The sequence below is a fragment of the Sciurus carolinensis genome, chromosome 1 (assembly GCF_902686445.1).
Source record: "Sciurus carolinensis chromosome 1, mSciCar1.2, whole genome shotgun sequence".
Taxonomy (NCBI): domain Eukaryota; kingdom Metazoa; phylum Chordata; class Mammalia; order Rodentia; family Sciuridae; genus Sciurus; species Sciurus carolinensis.
This window is the reverse complement of record NC_062213.1, coordinates 195601429-195621402: the sequence shown is the minus strand read 5'-3', so window position 1 is coordinate 195621402 and position 19974 is coordinate 195601429. Positions and strand designations below refer to the sequence as shown.

Below are 19974 nucleotides of genomic sequence, written 5' to 3'. Positions count from 1 at the left end.
CCTCCTGCAAACTACCCCAATGTGTCAGCCTCGCCCCCACAAGCTCTTCTTCCTTAACGTGTATATACATGTGTATTTTGTGGGGTGGGGTGGGGTGGGGTGGGTGGCTCAGGATTGAGTCCAGGGCCTCTCACCTGCTGGCAAGTGCTCCACCACTGAGCTACATCTAAATTTTTATTTTATTTTGAGACAGGGTCTCACTAAGTTGCTGAGGCTGGCTTTGAACCTGGGATCCTCCTGCCTCAGCCTCCCGGGCAGCTGTGATTACAGGTGTGCCCCACGGCCGGCTCTCCTTAGTGATTTTTGAAATCGCTAATTGTCATGGAGTCAGCCACCTCCCATGAAGCCCTGAAGTGTCTCCTTCCTTTTTCTTTCCTGCCCCCATAACCAATCGCCTGCCCCGCTGTTTCTTGAACTGCAGATCGCCCTCGGAGTTGGAAAGCTAAGAATGTCACCTTCCTTGGGTGAAGGAGTGTCTCACACCTCAGTGGCCATGGCCCCAGTCCCCAGGGTACTGCTGTGACTTAGAATCCGTGGTGTCTTGGAGTCTATGAAGGTGTCTGGCCTCCCGCGCGGTCTGGCCAGGGCCCAGCCTGGGGAAAGCCCTCAGCCTTCTCCTCCGGCCCCGGGTCAGGGCTGCTTTCCTTCCAGCCCGCCCAGACCCTGGCCTTCTGCGGAGGGCCTGTCACGCTCCGGCCGTGAGCTCCCCGCTCCCGTCAGCTTCCCGTCCTGTCGCCCCGCCTGGACACACGCTCCGCAGACTCCGCCCAGCCCTGGCTCCTTCCTCGCCCCGTGGCCCACGGTGAACCCAGCTCCTCGGCCTCGCGCTCAGCCCTGCACCTGTGGCCCCACCGCTGCTTTTCAGTCTGTGTCCCACTCCCCTGGGTCCCTCCCCAGCCCTGTCAGCAGGCAAGTGGCCTCAGGCCCACAGGGACATCCTAGGCCCTTCCGGGTCTTCTCTCTGTTGTCATCCACCCGTGGGGATGGACGCGTCCCGGATCAGAGCACCCGGCCTGGGCCTGGCTGCTCACAAGGCCTGAACGGGTTCCTGGGACCTTCCCCGATACGAGTGTCAAACACGGGTCCCCAGCACAGGGCCCGGGCTCCCTAGGTGCTTGGGCAGCGTGCCGGGTACAGACCTGCAGTAGCCATTGACGATCCTCCCCGAGACCACCTTCCGGAACGGCTCCCAGGCCTTGGGGTCTCCTTCCACAGGTGCACCCAGCAGGACTACGTCCTCGACGATCCCCTGGCAATCTGGCGAGAGACCCCAGAAGAGGCCATCAGTGCCCCGGTCACCGTGGGTCCTGGGGGGGATGCGCCAACAGCACTAAGGAGATAGATGTCACACATGCGCACAGACACCTCACGGGGTCCCCCTGCCGGGATCCAGGCCCTGGGTCGGCCCTCATGTCCCTGACCTATGCCTGCAGCGCCCCAGGGTTGCTGTTCTAGATAAGGAAACGAGAGTCCATGCAGGATCTCACGGTCATGGCCCCCAGTTGGGACCCGGGTATCTTTCCACCACCCACGGGGCTCGCCCCTGCTGTGGACCTGGGTGGCCTGTGGCACGGCAAGCGGGGGTGGGGACGGCGCCTTGCTCTGCAGCAGGCCCCAGTGTGGGCAGCCTGGCAGGAGGGGCAGTGGAGAGGAGGTGGGTGCCCGGTGGGCAGCGTTGATCTGACGGCGGGACGCTTAGCCAGGGCTACTTGAGCGGCGTCTGTGTGGCCTTCTCCTCTTGCCACACGTCGTTTGTGCGTCTTCCATCCCTCCTCTAACACTGAGGTCCCATGAGGGCAGGCACTCCGGCTGTCAGTGAGGGCCTGGCCACTCGCCCGGCGCGCAGTACAGCTGGGCATGAGGGAGGAGGGAACGAACTCCGTCCACGGGAGAGCCAGTGCGAGGCCACGACGTGGGTTCGAGTCCCAGTGCAGCCACTCCTGAGCCCTGTGACTTGAGCCAAGTCACTTAACTTCTCTGAGCCTAAACAAGATGAATGACATGGTACTGGGCTTGCGGGTCTTTTGAGAGTGACTCATGATGCAAGACAGCGGTCCTGGGGACACACAGGGGACGTCAGTGGCTCCTGCCCTGCGCTGCCACCGCCTCCTCACCCTTAGGAGTCCACGTTGACGCACACCCAGGACGACTGTGCCTGGGTGGGGCAGCTCTGTCCAGCCCTGCCGCCCTCTTGTCCAGTGACACAGGACAGGAGGCTTCCTCTCGGGCCCAGGGTTTCTAACTGCTGTCCATTTGGGCTTCCAGTCCAGTGTATCTGATGACAGTTCCAGGCTAACGGGACTTTGGGCACCTGTTAGGGCTGGATCTGGAATGTCCCTCAGGTGTCCTGGGTGGAAGGCTTGGTCCCCAGTGCAGCCGGAGCCAGAGGTGGGGCTCCGGGAAGTGACTGACTCACGGGGTCCTGACCTCATCAGTGGGTTCCTGGATTCACAGCTGAGTGGACTGTGGCGGGCACTGGAGAGGAGGGGTGTGGGAGGACTGGTCACTGGGGGGTGCCTTTGGGGACTGTCTTGTCCCTGGCCGCTTCCTCCCTTTCCCTGCTTCCTGGCCCCCAGCTGACAGGTCTCGTCCTTGCTCACCCCAGGCCCAGGGCAATGGAGATGGCCAACCATGTACTGAAACCTCAGAAACTGAGCCAAAATAAGCCTCTCCTCCTTTTAAGTTACCCTCGTCATTTTGGTCACAGTGACGAAAAGCTGACTAATGTAGAACCCCGAGTAGCAATCCCTCTCGGCACCCCGTCTCGATGTTAAAAGAGTCTATGGCACAGCCTTGATCTCACTCCTTCTGCTTCCAGGGAGATGGTGACACGGCAGAAGGGTTTAAAACCTCAGTGTGCTGGTGGTTCCTGCTGACCCGCAGGGCGGTCATTCCCTGCAGGTAAGGGATATGCAGGATATTCAGATGTGTGTGTTGCTGGCAATACTGTTGCTGAAAGGACTCTTATGGATCAGTGAGATTTCATCCCAACCACTTCCCTTGGCAGATGAGGAAATGGCTCAGAGAGGGGATGGGGCTTGCCCAAGGTCACACAGCCAGAGAGAACAAAGCTGGGACTACAACCCAGAAAACAGAGAGGGCTGTAGGGTCCCTGGGCCATTCTCCCTGCTGATGCAGAAACCACTCACACAGTCATCACAATCAGGTTACTGTTGCTGCCAGAGTGCTAGACAGTGTGGACCACTGGCCAACAGCTCTCTCTGGGGACCAGCCTCAGGGTGGGGTGCCGGCTCTGCCCTGTGGAATCTCGGCGCTGGAGAGCTGCCCTCAGCCATAGCGCTGCTGAGGGCGGGCTGCGCCCCCTAGTGGCCATAAGCCACCACAGCAGGATTCCTGAACAACTGCTCGGATCGACCCCAAACTACTGGAAAAGCAAAAAAGGTATGGCGACCTTAAACGGAGGCGAGTGGTTAACCTCATAAAACAGCCCAGAGTGCAGGCAAACCATGTCAGGGTGGGCGGCGACCTGGAAACACATTTTCCCACATCTGAAGCCTCAGTGGCAGCTGCCAACTGGACCCCTCCCTTTCATCCTCAGACCGCAGCTCGGAGGACTTGCTCTCTGCATGGTTGCCAACCCGAAGAGAAGCTATGCGGGGCTCTCAATGATGCACAGTGTTAGCTAAAGGGAGTGGGCTAGGATCCCACCAGGCACCACGTGGATGGGAGGCCCAGAGCCCACCCTCGGTGCCCCCTTCCCAGAAAGGAAGCGCAGAGGGGAAACCCGGGGTGGAGGTCACGCATAGAGCACTTGTCTAGCAGTGCAAAGCCCTGGGTTAAAAAAAAAAAAAATCCAAACCAACCAAACAAGAAAACACAGACTACTGACCACAGCTGCTGGAAAGGGGTGAAAAAATCCAGATCCCACTTTTGGATCTCAAATACTACCAAAATATTTCAGCCTCCTGGACAAAAGGCAGAAAATCTGGCTCAGGTTCCACTTTCAGTGCCCATCTGGTCTCTTCCACGGGGCAGAGATGATCTCTGGGTCCTGACATGGGTTAAGTACAGAATGTTCTCACTTTTCAAGACCAACAAAAGAAACTGGAATCTAACATTTAACGGCTGCTCATGAAGCTGGGCTCGGGGGCACAGGCCTGTAATCCCAGCGACTCAGGAGGCTGAGGCAGGAGGATGGTGAGTTCAAAGCCAGCCTCAGCAACTTAGCGAGGCCCTTAGCAACTCGGTGAGACCCTGTCTCTAAATAAACAAGGGCTGGGGATGTGGCTCAGTAAGCACCCCTGGGTTCAATCCCCCATCCCCCATCCCCCAACCAATATGAGAAGATCCAACCACCTTTCTGATGCGGGGACACAGAGTTTGAAACACATTTGGATATTTCCCTCCTGCTGCCACCATCTTCTTGGGAATTTTTAAGGTTTAACGCAGTCCCTTTTGTATGTATTCAGACTTTTATGTAAGAGAGCAGGGGATCATCAAGTTCAGAAGTAATACACATGCGGCTTTTATGCTCATAATTTCCATTTTTAAAACAGTTCTTGGGATCTTATTAATATCCCGCAGTTACTGCTGCAGCTGGAAGCCCTTCATCCTGTTATAACTTTAGCATTAAGGAGGCGTCAACCCTCCAGCGGTTAAAAAAGAAAAGCTCACCAGCTCCCTCCACTCCTGGGCTGCTTGTCATTCACACGTGCAGCGAAACACATTTCTTCCCCAAACTTATTTTTACTTTTGCCTCTTAGTCTGATTCTTTCACACAGGCACCAAAGCGATCCGTTTACCACCTAAGGGGAGGCATGGGGTGTCTTTCTGGGGTGATGGAAAGGTTCCAAAATCGGGTTGCGGTGATGGTCACACAACTCAGTATATTTACTAAAAATCACTGACTCTGGGGTTGGTGCCTCTTGCACTTGGCACCCCCAGCAAACTGGAGATGGTTTTGGCTTTTCAATAACCATCCAGGACTGAGAAGGGACGGCCTCTTCCTAGTAGCAAACTTTACACGATAGCTTTGGCCTTGGAAACTGTATAAATTGAGTTTTTGTAAATTCTTAAAATGCACCAAATGGAGCCAGCTCTTCAGAGAGTCCCCACGGAGAACCCTCTGGGGCGGCAGGGGTGCTCCGCGGGGGCCACCCCTCTGCCCACTGCCTGACCCTTTCCCTGCAGTGGCCCGCCTTAAAGCCAGGCACCTGCTCCTCACGCCCATCACGATGTCAATAATGAGATTCTCCTGGCTGCAAACACCAAAGCGTCTCAAGTCCAAGAAGCAAAAGGGACGAATTTCTCCCTCCTGGCAGGGGTGCGTGTGTGCGGCGAGTGATAAGGTGGGAAACGAAGGAGGAAATTATCTCCCGACTGCGGACCGTGACGCAGACCTTGAAGGAAAGGATGAAATCCGCTGCAGAGACACAGACTCAGGCACGCGACCAGCGAGGAAGGAGCCACAAAGGAGAGGGGCTTCCATTGCACCCCCGCCCCAGCGCCCAGGGGAGCGGGCTCACCCTGGGGGAAATGCTTAGCCGAGCCCCGGGGGACATGCTCTCAGGATTGGGCATGGATTAAGGGGAGGACCCAGCCTTCCTTTCTCGTCTTTCATTTAGCCATGCAAGGTGATGAGGCAATTCCTGCATCCCCCGACCCTGGGAAGGAATCTGTCCTGCCAGACCTCTCCCTGCGCCCCCTGGGGAACTGAAGCCGGGTTTGTCCGAAGATAAAGCAACTGGTGGGTGCAGTTCCACAGAAGGGACTTAATCCCATCAAATGCCATGTCTGCTGTGGTGGAGACGAAGAGCCAGTTGACTCTGCATCTCAGCTGATGTCCAGTGACAGCTCAGGCATAATTTTCAGCCAAGAGGGAGTTTAGGGACTCAAGGGTCATGATGCTAAGGTGTCCCCGAGAGACCTGTTCTCTTCTGGGCTGGAATGCTGGCCAGGATGTCAGATGGGAGGAGGAGAGTGCACGCTGAAGGGTTTTGGATTAGTTTGTTTTTAAACCAAGTTCTGGAATTCTCTCCTCCCTCCCTCCCTCCTTCCCTTCCTTCCTTTCTTTCTTTTCAGGGCTCTGGGGGAACCCCGGGCCTCACGCGTGCGAGGCAGGCGCTCTCCACTGAGCCACACCACCTCTTAGTCCTGAAATTCTCCTCCTTGAAGTTCTTCCTCCTCTGCCTCCCCACCCTCTCTTTATCATCATCACAACCTGATTCAGGACAGGCCCAGGACTAACTGCTGTCTACATCTCTTACTCCATTTGCGCCGAGCCATGATCTCAGGTGGTGATAATGGCAATTCTCAATCCATGATGCAGCCGCAGAGATGCTGAGGAACTTTCCCAGGGTCAACGAGCATGCGCCGTAGAGGAATTTAGTGGCTCCTGCCTTTCCTCTCCCACTGGTCTATCCCACTACCCTTTCCAATCAAATGTAACCTTGACCCAAAGTACCTTTCTGGTTGTCTTTTGACAACGCTGACACAACCCAAAATTGTATATTACACACAGAACACAAACACCTGCAAAGATTCCTTCCAATTTGGTGGGTTCCAGAGACCCCAGAACAATCCGAAATCTGCTAGAAAGTTAATATCCTGATGTGTGGACCAGGCCGGGGCCCATGGCCTTTTGTTCTTGTAATCTCTGACATATATGCCAAGCCAGAGAAGGGTGAACAGGTATACCTATGGAAAAGAAAAGCGATCTAAATGAAATACCACACACTTTCTCTTTTTTGATGGAGAGTTATGTCAATCAGCCCACACCCTGACACGTGAACTTGATTTCCCCATCAGAATCAGAAAGGTTAATTTAATGGAGTCACAATGACTTGAAATTATACTTTCTGGTAAGTTACAGCCTCCAAGTTAGTAGAGAACAAGCAGTTGCATTACATATACATAACATATGTATATATATATACACATGCATCTACATAAATAAAACATCATACATGTTCTATAGTTAGCTATTGCTGTGTAGCAAACTATCTTCAAATCATTTATTATTTCTCATGAGTCTATTTTATCACTGGATGGGCAATTCTGCTAAGATTATCCATGCATGGCTGATACTTGAGCTCAGGAATGGATTCTGGAAAATTCTCAGTCAATAAACTATATCTCTGGGGCTGCAGAGATAGCTCAGTTGGTAGAGTGCTTGCCTCGCAAGCACAAGGCCCTGGGTTCAATCCCCAGCACCGCAAAAACAAACAAACAAAAAAACCATATCTCTTCCCTATTCTCTTCTTTTAGAATTTGTATTAGGCATTTTTTTTTTTTTTTTTGCAGTGCTGGGGATCAAACCCAGGGCTTTGTGCTTGCAAGGCGAGCACTCTACTGACTGAGCTATCTCCCCAGCCCTGTATTAGGCAATTATTAAACCTTAACTCCTCCTTCCTATTTTTCATTTCTTTCTCTCTCCAAGATGCACCATGGGTAATTTCTTCCATCTTCCAATTCATCATTTCTTTCTTTAGCTTCATCTAACCTGCTAACTGGATCATCCAGTAAGAATTCCATTTCAATGACTTTTTTCATTTCTATGTTTCATTTATTTTCAAGAGCCTCTGTTCTTTTATCCAGTGCCTTGTTCTTCCACTTATTTTCAATGTCTTAAATATATTTACTTGAGACAGGGTCTTTCTATGTTGCCTATATTGTCCAGACTGGCCTCAAACTTGACTTTCCTGCCTCAGCCTCCCTGGTAGCTCAAACAGTGTGCCACTGTGCCTGGCCTTAATATGTCTTTAATTATCGTGACATACTTATTTTGGTGGGGTTGGGATTGGGGGATGAGGCCCTTCAGACTACTGTCTCAGGCATTAAGGTCTAACCCTGATTCTTCTTGCTTCTGCATTCACTGTGGTGACTATCTTGCTAATGGTCATGACCTGGTGTTCACAGCATTAGTTATGAGTCCACTCATCTTTCAATGTTCTTGGGACTCAAATGTCAGTTTCACTTCCTGACAAGCACTTCTGGGTTAAAAGATGGTCAGATTTCAACTGGTAACATACTTAGTTTGACTGGAAAATCGTCTAGGTACAAAAGATTTCCCTGTGGTTGCTTCCCTAACTTCTTCCTCAGGCTTTACAATTGATTTTTGAGTCAGGGTCTCACTGTGTGGCCCAGGCTGGCCTGGAACTCCTGGGCTCAAGCGATCCTCCTGCCTCAGCCTCCTGAGCAGCTGGGACTACAGGCAAGTGCCACCATACCCCACAGAAGCTCTGTCACTCCTTATCCCATTTCTAAAACAGGTGACACATGATTGCTGGTGTGGAACGGTCAGGCTGCTGGTGGAGAGCAGTGTTTATGACTGACCCCACCAGGTCCCCACACGCCAGCTTTGCCGAGTGTGCAGAGCTGGTGGCAGCTTGGCTGAGGTGGCCCACGTCTGTGAACGTCCCTGGGTACATGAGCACGTGTCCATGGGCCTCTTTAGCCGAGACCCAGATCCCCAGCAGGGTCAATGGTGACTGGTGACTCCCTTCGAGCCCAGGGAATGGAGTCATGTCAGAGCTTGGCATGGCCCTTCCTCCCTGCCCATGACTGCCCACCTGTGCCAGTCACGTGGCAGGGGCCTCCTGTGATTCTGATTTTGTATAGTTTTGGTCATTGAAATAAAGGTGGCTTGTCACTAAAGGGATCTGATTTTTATTTGCCTTTTCTTACCAGAAGAAAATCCTTGCTCTATTTCTCCCAAACTTTATTTGAGAAAGAAAAATGTCACTGAAACAACACCACATTTTCCATGGCTGCCGGCAGGAAACCCAGCCCTACTGAGCTGGGCAGAGCGTCAGGGGGAGGACGGCAGCCCCCGTGTGGCCCTTGATGCAGGAGCTGGGGCCCAGGGGTGGCCTTCCATTTCCTCACCTGGAAGACACCCCAGGAACCCCTGACTTGCGGGGTTGTTGGGGCAGTTCCATGAGGTGATGTCCGGGTTCTTGGTAAGTATGAATTCTTTCTTCTCTGTATCTTTGGTGCTTAATAAATGCGTATCCAATAAAATGAAAGCAGGAAGTAAAGATATGAATTCTTGCTTGAGCCTCGGAATTTGTGGCATGGACATGTTTCAGGAGGTAGCAAAAGCTGCCCGTTGCTGGGCAAGATCCCAAAGAAGGCAGCCAGGGGACCCTCCCCATCAAGTCTGCTAGCCACCCAGGAGCCTGGGCCTCGGGAGCTGAGGCCAAGCCCTGGCCTCTGAGAAGAGTGCCCTCCAAAGCTGCCACCAGGTGGTGCTGTGGTGCCCACACACGCTCCAGCGGCTCTGGCAAGGGCTTCCCACAGGGAGAGTCCTTCAAAGAGTGGGCCGAGCACACCCAGAGCGCCACCCCTCCCTGGGTCCCTGACATGGAGCCATGAGGGCAGGGCACTGGCTTGGCCTTGCCATCTCTAGCCGGGCTGCCTGGGCCTATCTGAGGCAGCAGGAAGAGCCCTGGCACAGGTGGCAGGTAGGTAGGAGGCCCTCCCGTGGCTCCGTCACCTTCAAGCTATGTGACACTGAACAATACCCGGAGCTCTCTGAGCCTGTTCTCTTGACAAACAGCGATAATGGCATCGTCCCTCCCTCCCGGGATGAACGCGATTCCTCACGCAGAGCAGGACCTGAGGGCGGCTCAGTCCTTGGTTTGGCACAGGTCAAGCAGCATCGCGGGGGTCGCGACCCTGGGCATCCAAGGCCCAGCACACCCCCAGGGCAGGAAGATGCGGCAGGTGTGACCAGCCCAGGAGGGCGGAGTAGGGGACTGTGCAGGAAGAGGGCCCTTCCACCGAGACCTCGCTGGGGGCAATGGAGGCTGCTGACCGCTGTCACCTCTGTGCCCTGCCAGCTGCTGGCACGTGGAAGACCCTCACTAGCAGTTTGTGACTGAGAGACAAACGGACCCATTGAGCAGAAGACCTGAAGACCAGGTCAGAGCCCGCTGGGCAGCAGCCCCTGCTCTCTGGACCCTGATCATCTTTCCAGCACGTTCTCTCAATGTCCCAGCAGAAGCCAGCTCGGGTCACGGCCCCCAGCCCCCGTCCACTTCCCTGTCTCTGGATGTGGGGTGCTGCCAGGGCCCAGGGATGACTTGCTCTTGCGAGCCTGCCCCCTGTCCCTGCCGCCTGTCCCTGCCACCAGGAAGGAAGGGCTCAGCTCTCTCCTTGGACTGCTGTGGCCCTACGTCCAGGCCTGGGGACGAAGCACTTGCTGCTCTAAGGCTGGTGTTTTCTTCTCTCTTTTCAGTACTGAGGATTGAACCCAGGGGTGCTCTATCACTGAGCCACATCCCCAGCCCTTTTTATTTTTTATTTTGAGGCAGGGTCTCACTCTGTTGCCCAGGCTGGCCTCAAACTTGAGGCCCTCCCTGCCTCAGCCTCCTGAGTTGCAGGGATTCCAGGGGTGCCACTGTGCCCGGCTGGTGTCTTATTTTCTTAACATGGTTATAGGCTCTTAAGGGCAGTTAGCTTGTCACCAAGATGCAGCATGAAAGAAGTGTTCACCGGGAATAGTTTAGAGTCAGAGTCACCTGGGTTAGAATCCCAGGTTTGCTTTGCTTGCTGTGTGTCCTTGGACAAGTCACCTAGCCTCCCTGGGCTTTGGGTTCCCCCTCTCTAAAAATGGAAAGTGAAGCGGGGTGCAGTAGCGTGTGCCTGCAGCCCCAGCTCCTTGGGCGGCGGACGCAGGAGGATTGCTTGAACCCAGGCTCCAACCCCAACCCCTCCCCAAAGAGAAAACGCAATGTCTGTTTCCAGGTAAAATAAAGCCTACACCTTCCAAGGTGACTAGGGAGGTGGGTTCTAGAGGGTTCTGATCTAAGTGCTCAGCGCATCCCCTCCAGACTTCTGTGGAGGAACGTGGCCTCCCTTGCCCTCTGAGCCGGCGACACACAGGGCAGTCCCAGGAAGCCTCATCCCCCGCAGCTGCTCCGTTACGAAACATAAAGCCACCGAATCAAAGTCCAACTTGAGACTTGTGGCCTAATGAAGCCTTCCAAGTGGCCGGGTGCTCACCGAAGCCGAAGCCCTGACTAGCAGACGGAGCCCCTGCCGTGGCGTCCCTGCACGCCTGGATGGCAGCCCGCAGGCCCCTTCCAGATTATTCCAGCAGGACACCCTCCCCACAGCGGCAGGTCTGCAGCCTCCAGCGCCACCTCTGCAGCTTGCCGAAGCCAAGGTCGCTGAGGCCCTGCCTCAGCTCCTACAAGGCAAGGGTGCGACTCTCAGAACGAGCTGGGCTGAAAGGGCAGGTGGGCACCTAGGAGCTGGTGTCTCCAGCTCCCTGGCAGACATGAGAAATAGGCAGTCGACTTCCTGTTTTTGCTTTGCTAGGACGCTGATAGCTCGATTCACAGCTCAGGGACAGCTCTGGGTGATAACAGGTAAGCAGACAATAACCGTCATAAACACCAATACCGGTGACAACAGTGGCTACCGAATGCCGACTGCTGGCCAGCCGCGCTGCTTAGTGCTTCTCATGTATCATCTCATTTAGCTCTTTCGATGGTGCTATGAAGAAAGTGCTACCAGAGGCATTTCTCAGGCAAGGACACAGAGGCCTGGAGACAAGGTAGGGGGCTTCTGTTTGCTGGGAAGGTGGCAGAACTGGAATTCAGATCCAGGCCTGACCGTGGGGCATGAGCACCTTCTGCTGCGAACCTGGCTCCCCTGCTGGGATCTTCTGATCCCCACGTGGATGTTTTTTCTGACCCTGATTCTTTCTTTACCCACAGGTTACTGCTTTGGTGACTGTGTCCTGGGTGTCCTGCAAATTCTTTGAAGAAAGAGATGGAGTTTTGCAGACATAAATAAATGGATGCCTGAGTAAATGAGCGGACAGAAGACGGAAGAAATAATGAGCAAGGGAGAACCTGCAGGGACCTGAAAGGCCAGAGTTCACGCAGGGACAGCCCATGCTGTGGTGGCAGTGACGGGGGCCCCCAAACTCACTCTGCCAGGAAAGTCCAAAGCATGGGAGACACCCTGACCTGCAGGCAGGAACCTTTTCATCTTCTGCTCAGCAAAACAGGCCTGGCAGGTCCCTCGAAGACACAATCAGACAGTGCTGGCTGCAGGCCCGGCGAGCAAGGACCCCTTAGATACGGTTTCCATTACATGATGCCGTGAACTGAGATGATTGATTAATACGTACATTGGTGTGGCTGCGGGTGTTTCTTCCTGATGGAATCCCCCCCCCCACAGAGGCCCGCTCCTTCGCAGCAGAGGGTCTGGACTTGAGTGTGATTATTATTATTGACCGAGACTCACGTGTGTGCCAAGTTCTGAGTGAGGGGCAGGCCCGGAGGCAGGGAGGGGTGGCCTCTGGGAGGGGGCTGCCCATGAGGCTGGAAGGGAGGGCCACCAGGGCTCACGGGAGCCAAGGAAGATCTGCCCCTGGGGACCTTCCCCTCCATATCCCATGCCAGACATTGTAACTCTGGCAGAGAACTCGGTCAGTGAGCATGGACAGCCACTCCACCTGCGTGACCGTGACAGGGACAGGGGACCTTTCCACGCTGTCTCTTGTGAGTTTGCATAATAAAGGCAACATGGATAAGATCGTGTTTTAGAAAAGCCCAGGGCCAGAACTGGGGACGCGCTGGTCAACCTCTCTCACTTCATGGCACATTCTAGCAATACACACTCTGGGTAGCTCTCCGCGACCTGCAGTCTACCCGCGATCCACTCCCACTGAATTGCAGTCCCTAAGTCCCTCACTTACTGCCCCTAGAGGAGCAGGACATTTCCTGTCACTAGAAGCAATCAGGCAGGGGCCAGTGGACACCTCTGAGGTGTGATGTCAGAGGGATCCTGTATAGTGTGGAGGTCAAATGTCCCTGGGAGCCCGGAGTCCATGTGTCCACAATCTGACGTTCAGGGGCTGAAGGAATGAAGCAAGGCCCGTTGTACGGACCCTGAGATGACGTGTAGGGCCTCCTGGGTCACCAACTCGATTAATCTATGAGTGTCAGGTGCTCTTTATTTCATTCTAATGCTCTCAGGCCACCTCCTGCCTGGTGAGCTCAGCCCATCTCAGCGTTACTCTGCACAGACGCTGTGTCGGGCGCTTTATATGAGCTCTTTTATTTCTCCTTGTGAAGCACATGTCCGTTTGTCTCCTGTGCGATTCAGGAAGGATTGAAGAGCTTATGTACGCTGCAGGGACCACGGAGTAGGTAAGCGGTGGAGCCAGGGCTTGCTGACCTGAGCCCACGATCCTGAACCCTGTGGCGTGGAGAACTGTAGCCACTGTTAGCAAACTTTTCACTAAATCAACTCCTTCTGCATGCACCTCACAGTCAGGAGCAGGAAGTGTGTCTACAAATGGCTCAACAGGGCCCTAAGAGAGGCTAGGGAGAAAGTGCGGGAATAAAGACGCTCTAGGGACGCTTTGCATGAAGGGTTCGCGGGCGCTGGGCGGCGGGGACAGAGGGGTTCTCAGCCTCCTTTCTTCCGGGCCAGCCTGTCCCTGCCCACCTTCTTCCCAGGCCACCCCCACTGCCGGCCGGACTGATCAGGTGTGAGAACGCCACAGGTGATAGGTACTGCCGGGCAGGTCGCTGTGTGACAGTGAGCCAGACGGCAGGGTCTGTCTCCTCCCCGGAGCCAGTCAGGCCCTCAGGACAGGCAGGGCCACTGTCTCTACTTGTGACCCTGCACTCGGGCTGACGACGTAGCCCAGCTGCAGAGCGCATGCTCAGAGGTGCCAGGCCCTGCCGCCCCTGACCCCTGCAAAAAGGGGCAGGAACCTGGCCCTGCATTCATCCCAATGGGGGATGGTCGTCTCTGTCTCTGTCCTTTGCCTTCCGTCCTCTGTGTCCCTGGCCAGGGCGGGGGTTCTGGGGCTACGCCTGCCAGGCCGTCCAGCACAGCTTTCCTGGGGTTGCAGGTGGCCGGTGCGTGTGGTGCTGGCCTGTGTGCTCACTTCTCCTGGGGACCGGGCGGTGAGCAGGGTGATGTTCAGGCTAGGACCTGGGTGTACCTGGGCCTCCATCACAATGGCATCCAGTTCCCCACACGAAGGCCAGTGGCCCCGGCCTTTAGGGGCACCTTCTCTCCCGGCTCCTCTTCCTCGAAGGCGTCGGGCAAGAAGGTTTCCGGAAGCTCTTCTAGCTCTGACTTGGGCCTGGAAGTAAGTGGATTTATTCACGAGGACACCTGGTGGCCAATCTGGGACGCTGGTGAGGCAGCTCCACTGGCCACTGTGATGGTGAAGCAGGGGGCCAGGCCCCAGGGTGAGGCCAGGCCGAGGACGCAGCCTTGCCTTCTTTACGCAACTGAGACGCCCCTCGTGCAGGATGCGATCAAGTACATTCTAGCAGGTGCTGACTGCTAAGGTCAAGGGGGCTGTGTCCCCTCCAGGACCCCGGGGGCTGCTCAGCCTTTAGTCTGGACCAAAGCAGGAATCCAGGGACTCCACGTTCTGCTGAGTGCCCCGACCCTGTCCCGAGAACAGAGCTGACGAGACTGTTGTGCTCTGGAGCTCGGAGGCACCGAGTACTCAGCCTTGGAAGTCCAAACCGACGGGGAGACGGAGAAAGGAAGGCCTGTGACCGACGGACAGCAGGCGCGCTGGCCGCCAAGCACCTGGCAGGCCAGCTTTGCAGCGACGCGGGCTGGAGTTGAATCCTAGGCCAGGACTAATGTCAATTACGGTACTTTATCCCTTCCAGACCAGGCCGGGAGCTGGTGACAGAGGGAAAGACGTAGACACGGTCCTTGCCTTCGACTCCTCGCAGGCAAGTGGGAGTCTCCACAGCCGCCTCTTAGTGAGGCAGAAAGGACGAGAAAAAGGTAGAAAGAAGACTGAAAGCAAAGACAAGGAAATAAGATGTGAATTCAGAAGTCGCACCTACTTTCCCGTCTATCAGCCCCTATGCCAGTCTCCCTTCCAAATTCCTGAAAGACCTGTAAATCCCCCTGGCCACTGTTAAATTCACCCCCAAGAAACAGATTCAGCAAAGAGCTAGGCACCCGAGGAAGCGATGAGGTAGGGGACTTCCCAGCACGTGACCCTACTGATCAGCTCATGAAGATCACGTTGGCCTGAGGATCCTGAGATGGACGGGCCACCAGAAGCTGACCGTCCGGAGATCCCCAGACTGGGGTCATCCCACACACCTTCCACACCAGCCGTCGCCAGGTTTCCTCTAAAAGAAGGGCGGGGACCCCAGAACTGCGCCCCTCACTCTCGTGATCTCATACGCTCCCTGATATGTCCTCCTTGCTTCACCCCAAGCCTCTCTGTCTTGAGATGACCCACATTTTCCCTTGAACACGCACCTACTTCCCTGAAAAAACAAACAAACAAACAAAAACCCCAAACTTTCTGCCCCTGACTGGCGCCAGCTAAAATTCTTTGCCGTCCTGTAAGCCCAGGACCCTGCCGGTCCTGAGTGGCGTTTCTCCTTCTCTCTGAGAACTCGTAGACCCTTTTCCTGAGACACCTCTTCTTTTGTGACATTAGGGCTGTTTGCATTTTAAATAAGAGGAAATACACAAAGCCCTTAGCACATCGCCTGGCCCTGAAGTTAGTGTTCAGTAAGTGGTCGGGGTTAAATCCCAGAAAGAGACCCAAAGGCATCAATAGCCCCATGATACCAACTAGCCCGAAGCTCAGAGAGGTGAAGTAACTTGCCCAAGGGCGCCCAGATAGGAACTAGCAGAGGCTGGATTTGAACTTGGGTTTCTAGGCTCTTTATCCCAAGTGCTTTCATTTATCATTCCCAACTGGTTGCCAGGCTTCCTTGCACCCTGAAGATGCTCGTGAAAGTGATGGAATTGCAGAGGAGAAGCGGAGGGGAACCAGGGCAGGGGAATGGACTGACCCCAGTGCCCAGCTGGAGCGGGCCACGAAGGCCCCCGTTAGCTGGGTGAGCACAGGCTCAGGGGAGCCGCTTAGTCCCAAGTTCTCCCCAACTGCGTGGACAGAGCCATCCAGAGTGACAGTATGTAATACCTTTAATTAATTCTCTTCCAATGCTTTTGGAACAAAGAGGAGAATAAACGCATAAATAGCTGAAGCAATTCTTGGTTCGTGTGGCCACTTCCTGGGTGAGCCAGTAGTAGGAGGCAATTTGAATTGGTTCCCTTTCAACTGTTAATGTTCAAAATCATGGAAAAGATGTGGGGTCACAGTGAGGACTCAGAAGTGGCTCCTCCTGGCAGCAGACACTGCCCCCTGCTAACTGCAGGGGTCGGAGGGTTGGTCACTCCAAAGCAAGCTCGTGCCCTGGCTGGGAGACAGGCCGCTGCAGGGATGTGTCCCTCTCTGGGATTCGGGCTGTGCTCATTTCCTGCCCAGGGCACAGCCAGCCATTTGGCAGGTGCAATCCCGACTCGGGTCTGAGGGGTGGGAGCAGCACACTCGCTGTGCCAGTCTGGAATGGATCAGCCTGCATGCTGTGAGGTCACCAGAGGCCTGGACAACGGTCAACCAGCGGCCCTGGCCCTGTATGCTGTGGTGTTCTCTTGGCCAGGGCAGCTCATGCCAGCCTCCCCAGAGGCCCGGCCTCGTCCTCTGCAGGCTGTGCACTCTCTCAGTCTCTGCACCCTCCCGAGGACGCCATGAGGGGTAGAGCTCATAAAACCATCGCCTGGACCTCAGCACGTACGCCTGGCTCTGCTGGTGGGGCAGGTCCACCCTCCGCCCTCAGTGAGACAGCAGAAAGAACAGGGTCATCTGTTCATTAGTCCCCTAAATAAATGACCGTTTGCCACAGCTGCTGACTCTAATGAGAGCAGTGGTGTCCCCAGCATTTGAAGACTGACATCTCAGTACTGCAGGGCCTGGGGCGGCTTCACACTGTGAGTGTGGTGTGTGTGTGTGTGTGTGCGCACATGTGTGCACGTGTGCCGTCTCCTTAAGAACAGCCCCTTGGTACCTGAGAGGCGTTGGTTCAGGGACCCCTGTGAACCAGATCCCAGGGTGTTCAAGTCCCTTAGATGAAACGGCGAGGTGCTTGTGTTAAGCCTACGCACGCCTCCCGGATACGTTACACCATCTCTAGAGACTTCTAACACCCAACGCAACCCAAATGCGATACAGTGGCTGTCGTGCTGTATTGTTCAGGGGACAGTGATAAGATGAAGTCTGTGCACGCTCAGTACAAACCCAATTCTCTTCTGTATTTTTCAAGTTTTTTTAATCTGCTGCTGGTTGAATTCCAAGATATAAAACCCACCCATATCAACGGCGGAACCAACGGCCCCCTGCGCCTGGCGTGTGTGTGTGTGTAACACGGCAAGTCAGGTCTCTGAAGTCTGACAGTTCACAGGTTTTTTCAAGAAGCAGCTTTTCCAAACACTCTGGGGTCTGCGTGTCCCTTCCGCTGAGGTTGGGATGGAGCCCCGGCTGGTGTGTCCCAGCAGTTGCACTTGGGCTTGGTGGGGCGGGAGTGCTCTGGGCAGTGGGAACAGGGGCACAGGCCCATGCCTGGACCTGGGGAGGCAGGAGCTGGTTGTTCTGAACCCCCAGGTTCCTTCTCGTGCTGAGGGGACACTGGGTGTGGCTGAAGGATGGGCAACTGGAGGTCTCAGGAAGCTACACCCCAAATCCTGAGGGACCTACCAGGCAAGTCATCTGCCCCACATGGAGCCTGCGCTTCCTTAGCTGAAAACGGAGGTAACAATTCCCGCCTTTGGATGCTGTAAAGCTTAGCCATCAAGCTGTGAATCAGGACACAGGTCGGTGGCCACGGATCCAAAGTCTGGCTTCACTGCTGCTAGTTCTGTGACCCTGGTCTAGTTACCACCTCACCTCCAAAGGCCTCAGCACCCTCATCTGTAAAATGGGTATGATTAAGACCTCAGAGGATCATGGGGAGGGTAACATAGCATGTAAAATGCTTAGCAGAGACTGGCACACAGCAAGTGCCTAATAATGAACAGCTCGGGACTTGGATCCCTTCCCCCATGCTCCATGGAAGGGAGACCCAGGCTCTGGAGCATTTGGAAAAGTGGCTTCTTGAAATAAGTGTGAAGTAGTCCGCTTTCAGAGACCTGGCTCGCCCCACGCCCCCACCAGGTGCGGTCTGCCCTTCCGAGATGACAAGGATTAGAAAGAGTCAGTCGGTCATCCAGCAGGTAGCAGGGATCTCAGCAGGCGCCAGCAAAATCTGGGCCCCTGCCCCTCTCTCTGACTCACCCTCTTTATGTACTTATCGTGTATATATGAAACCTAAAAAGGTAGGGGAAGCAATGGTCCTGCAGCTGTTAGGTAAAGTAGAAATCCTTTGTTCCACTTTGCGTTCCAGTTTTGTGCGTGCACGTGTGCATGTGTGTGCGCGTGTGTGTGCGTGTGCGTGTGTGCGGCTGGACACTGAACCCAGGGCCTTGGGCGTGTCTAGCACATGCTCCACCCCGAGCCGCTTCCCCAGCCCTTCAGGAACCTGGGCCTATTTCAGTCTGAAGGAAGGTTCCTCGGCTGCACACAACGTCCACAGGACCCTTCCCCAGACCCGGGAGCGCTGGGGGGGGAGCTGTGGGAGGCAGGCTAGATCCCCAGCCCCAAACCAAACCAGGCGAGGGGGCGGGAAGGGGTTCCGCTGGGAGTCACCCTTCCCACTCAACCTGGGCACAGCTGGCTGTGACAGGCCACTCAGAGAATCTGAATGCCAAATGGGGAAAGCTCTGCAGAGCCTTCCAGATGGCTGGGATCACGAGGCGAGAGCCCAGGGGGTTTCCAGAGACCTGACCGCATCACCTGGGGCTGCAGGGGGAGCAGAGGGGGCTGGGGCCTGTTTCAGTCCCTGACTCTGCGTCCTGGGGGCCGGCTCCTGTGACTGCTGCTGTTTCCTGAGCCACGTGCTCACGGGTCAGGAGCGGTGGAGGTAAGTCTCCAGGATGCCCAGGCAGAGAAACGGCAGCCCCTGCAGGCGGCCTCTGAGCACAACGGTGTGGAAGAACGCCACCTACGTGCCTGCTGTCTGTCAGGAGATGGCCATGCATCCTCGCTGACCTCCACACCCGCTCTGCAAGACCCCAACTCAGGTCTCAGGAGGGCAGCTTGTTTCCACAGACTGGAAGCTCTGTGGGGACGGAGGCTGGGTTGCTGCCTCCCCAAAGCCCAGCACAGGAGGCTGTAGGTGCTTCATACGCCTGAGTGGTGGAGTGAGGCTGGTTTTAGCTCCCTGTCTGCCAGGTCTGGTCTGGGATGCAACACTGAGGGAGAACACCCCATGGGGTGCGGCTGAAATGAAATCACAAGATAAAAGCAGAGTTCTGGGGCTGAAAAATCAGGTCAAAATCCAAGTTCTGGGGTAAACTGCTCTCCTTTCTCTAAGTCTCTCTCTTCTCTGAAAAATGCAGGGGACAGCGGAGGGCTACCTGCCTGGTGGGGCGCGTGCTTCCATGTGTGCTTTAAAGTGGTTTTTAAGAGCCAGCACATAGCTCACATTCTTTGACTTGGACCTGGTAAGGCTCATGTTAAGGCGATGACCCTCCTTATCCTGGCCGTCTGAGTGAATGCTCAATGCTCCCTGCCTACCCACAGTGGACAGGCAGCACAAGCGAAAAATGAACCTTTGTTATGTGAAACCTATAAGAGTTGGGGATGCTTGTCACTGCAGCATCACCTAGCCTACTCTGACTGATACGCTGTGAAAGACTGCAGTGGCGGATTTTAACTGAGATTCCCCCACTCCTAGAGCCCGCACCCTCTGTTGGCTTTATTCCAGGTACAGGAGGTATAGAGGTCAGACAGGTCCTTGCCCTCAAATGGCTTGCAGTCGACACATATGTGAAAAGAAGCTGACCATGAGGGAAGAGCAGGCCTGCAGCAAGGAGCCCCCATGAACAGTGGCAGAGTCCAAGGGCAGATCCCTCAAGACTTGTAGCATCCACCCGAAAGGGAGACGAAGTGTGAGGACAGAATTCTATAGCAGTCTTTGTCAGCAAGAGGAAGGAGGGAGGGCCAGGCTGGTGGTAGGACCGTGGCTCTGGGTGATTCTGGGATTTATTGCTACATTTCATTCCTGGCTCTCAAGGGGCTCCAGAAAACAATTAGTGGATTCGAATGTA

The 19974-nt window shown here is 55.1% G+C and overlaps 1 protein-coding gene across 3 annotated transcripts in view; it reads right to left on the bottom strand.

Annotated features, from left to right (window-relative positions):
• Tmco4 (transmembrane and coiled-coil domains 4) overlaps positions 1-19974 on the bottom strand; it is an 86223-nt gene that overhangs the window by 7502 nt on the left and 58747 nt on the right. For all 3 annotated transcript variants that reach the window (XM_047549755.1, XM_047549761.1, XM_047549763.1), the window contains one exon: positions 1140-1257. In XM_047549755.1, the coding sequence (XP_047405711.1) occupies positions 1140-1257 (118 nt within the window). The remainder of the gene's footprint in view (positions 1-1139; positions 1258-19974) is intronic.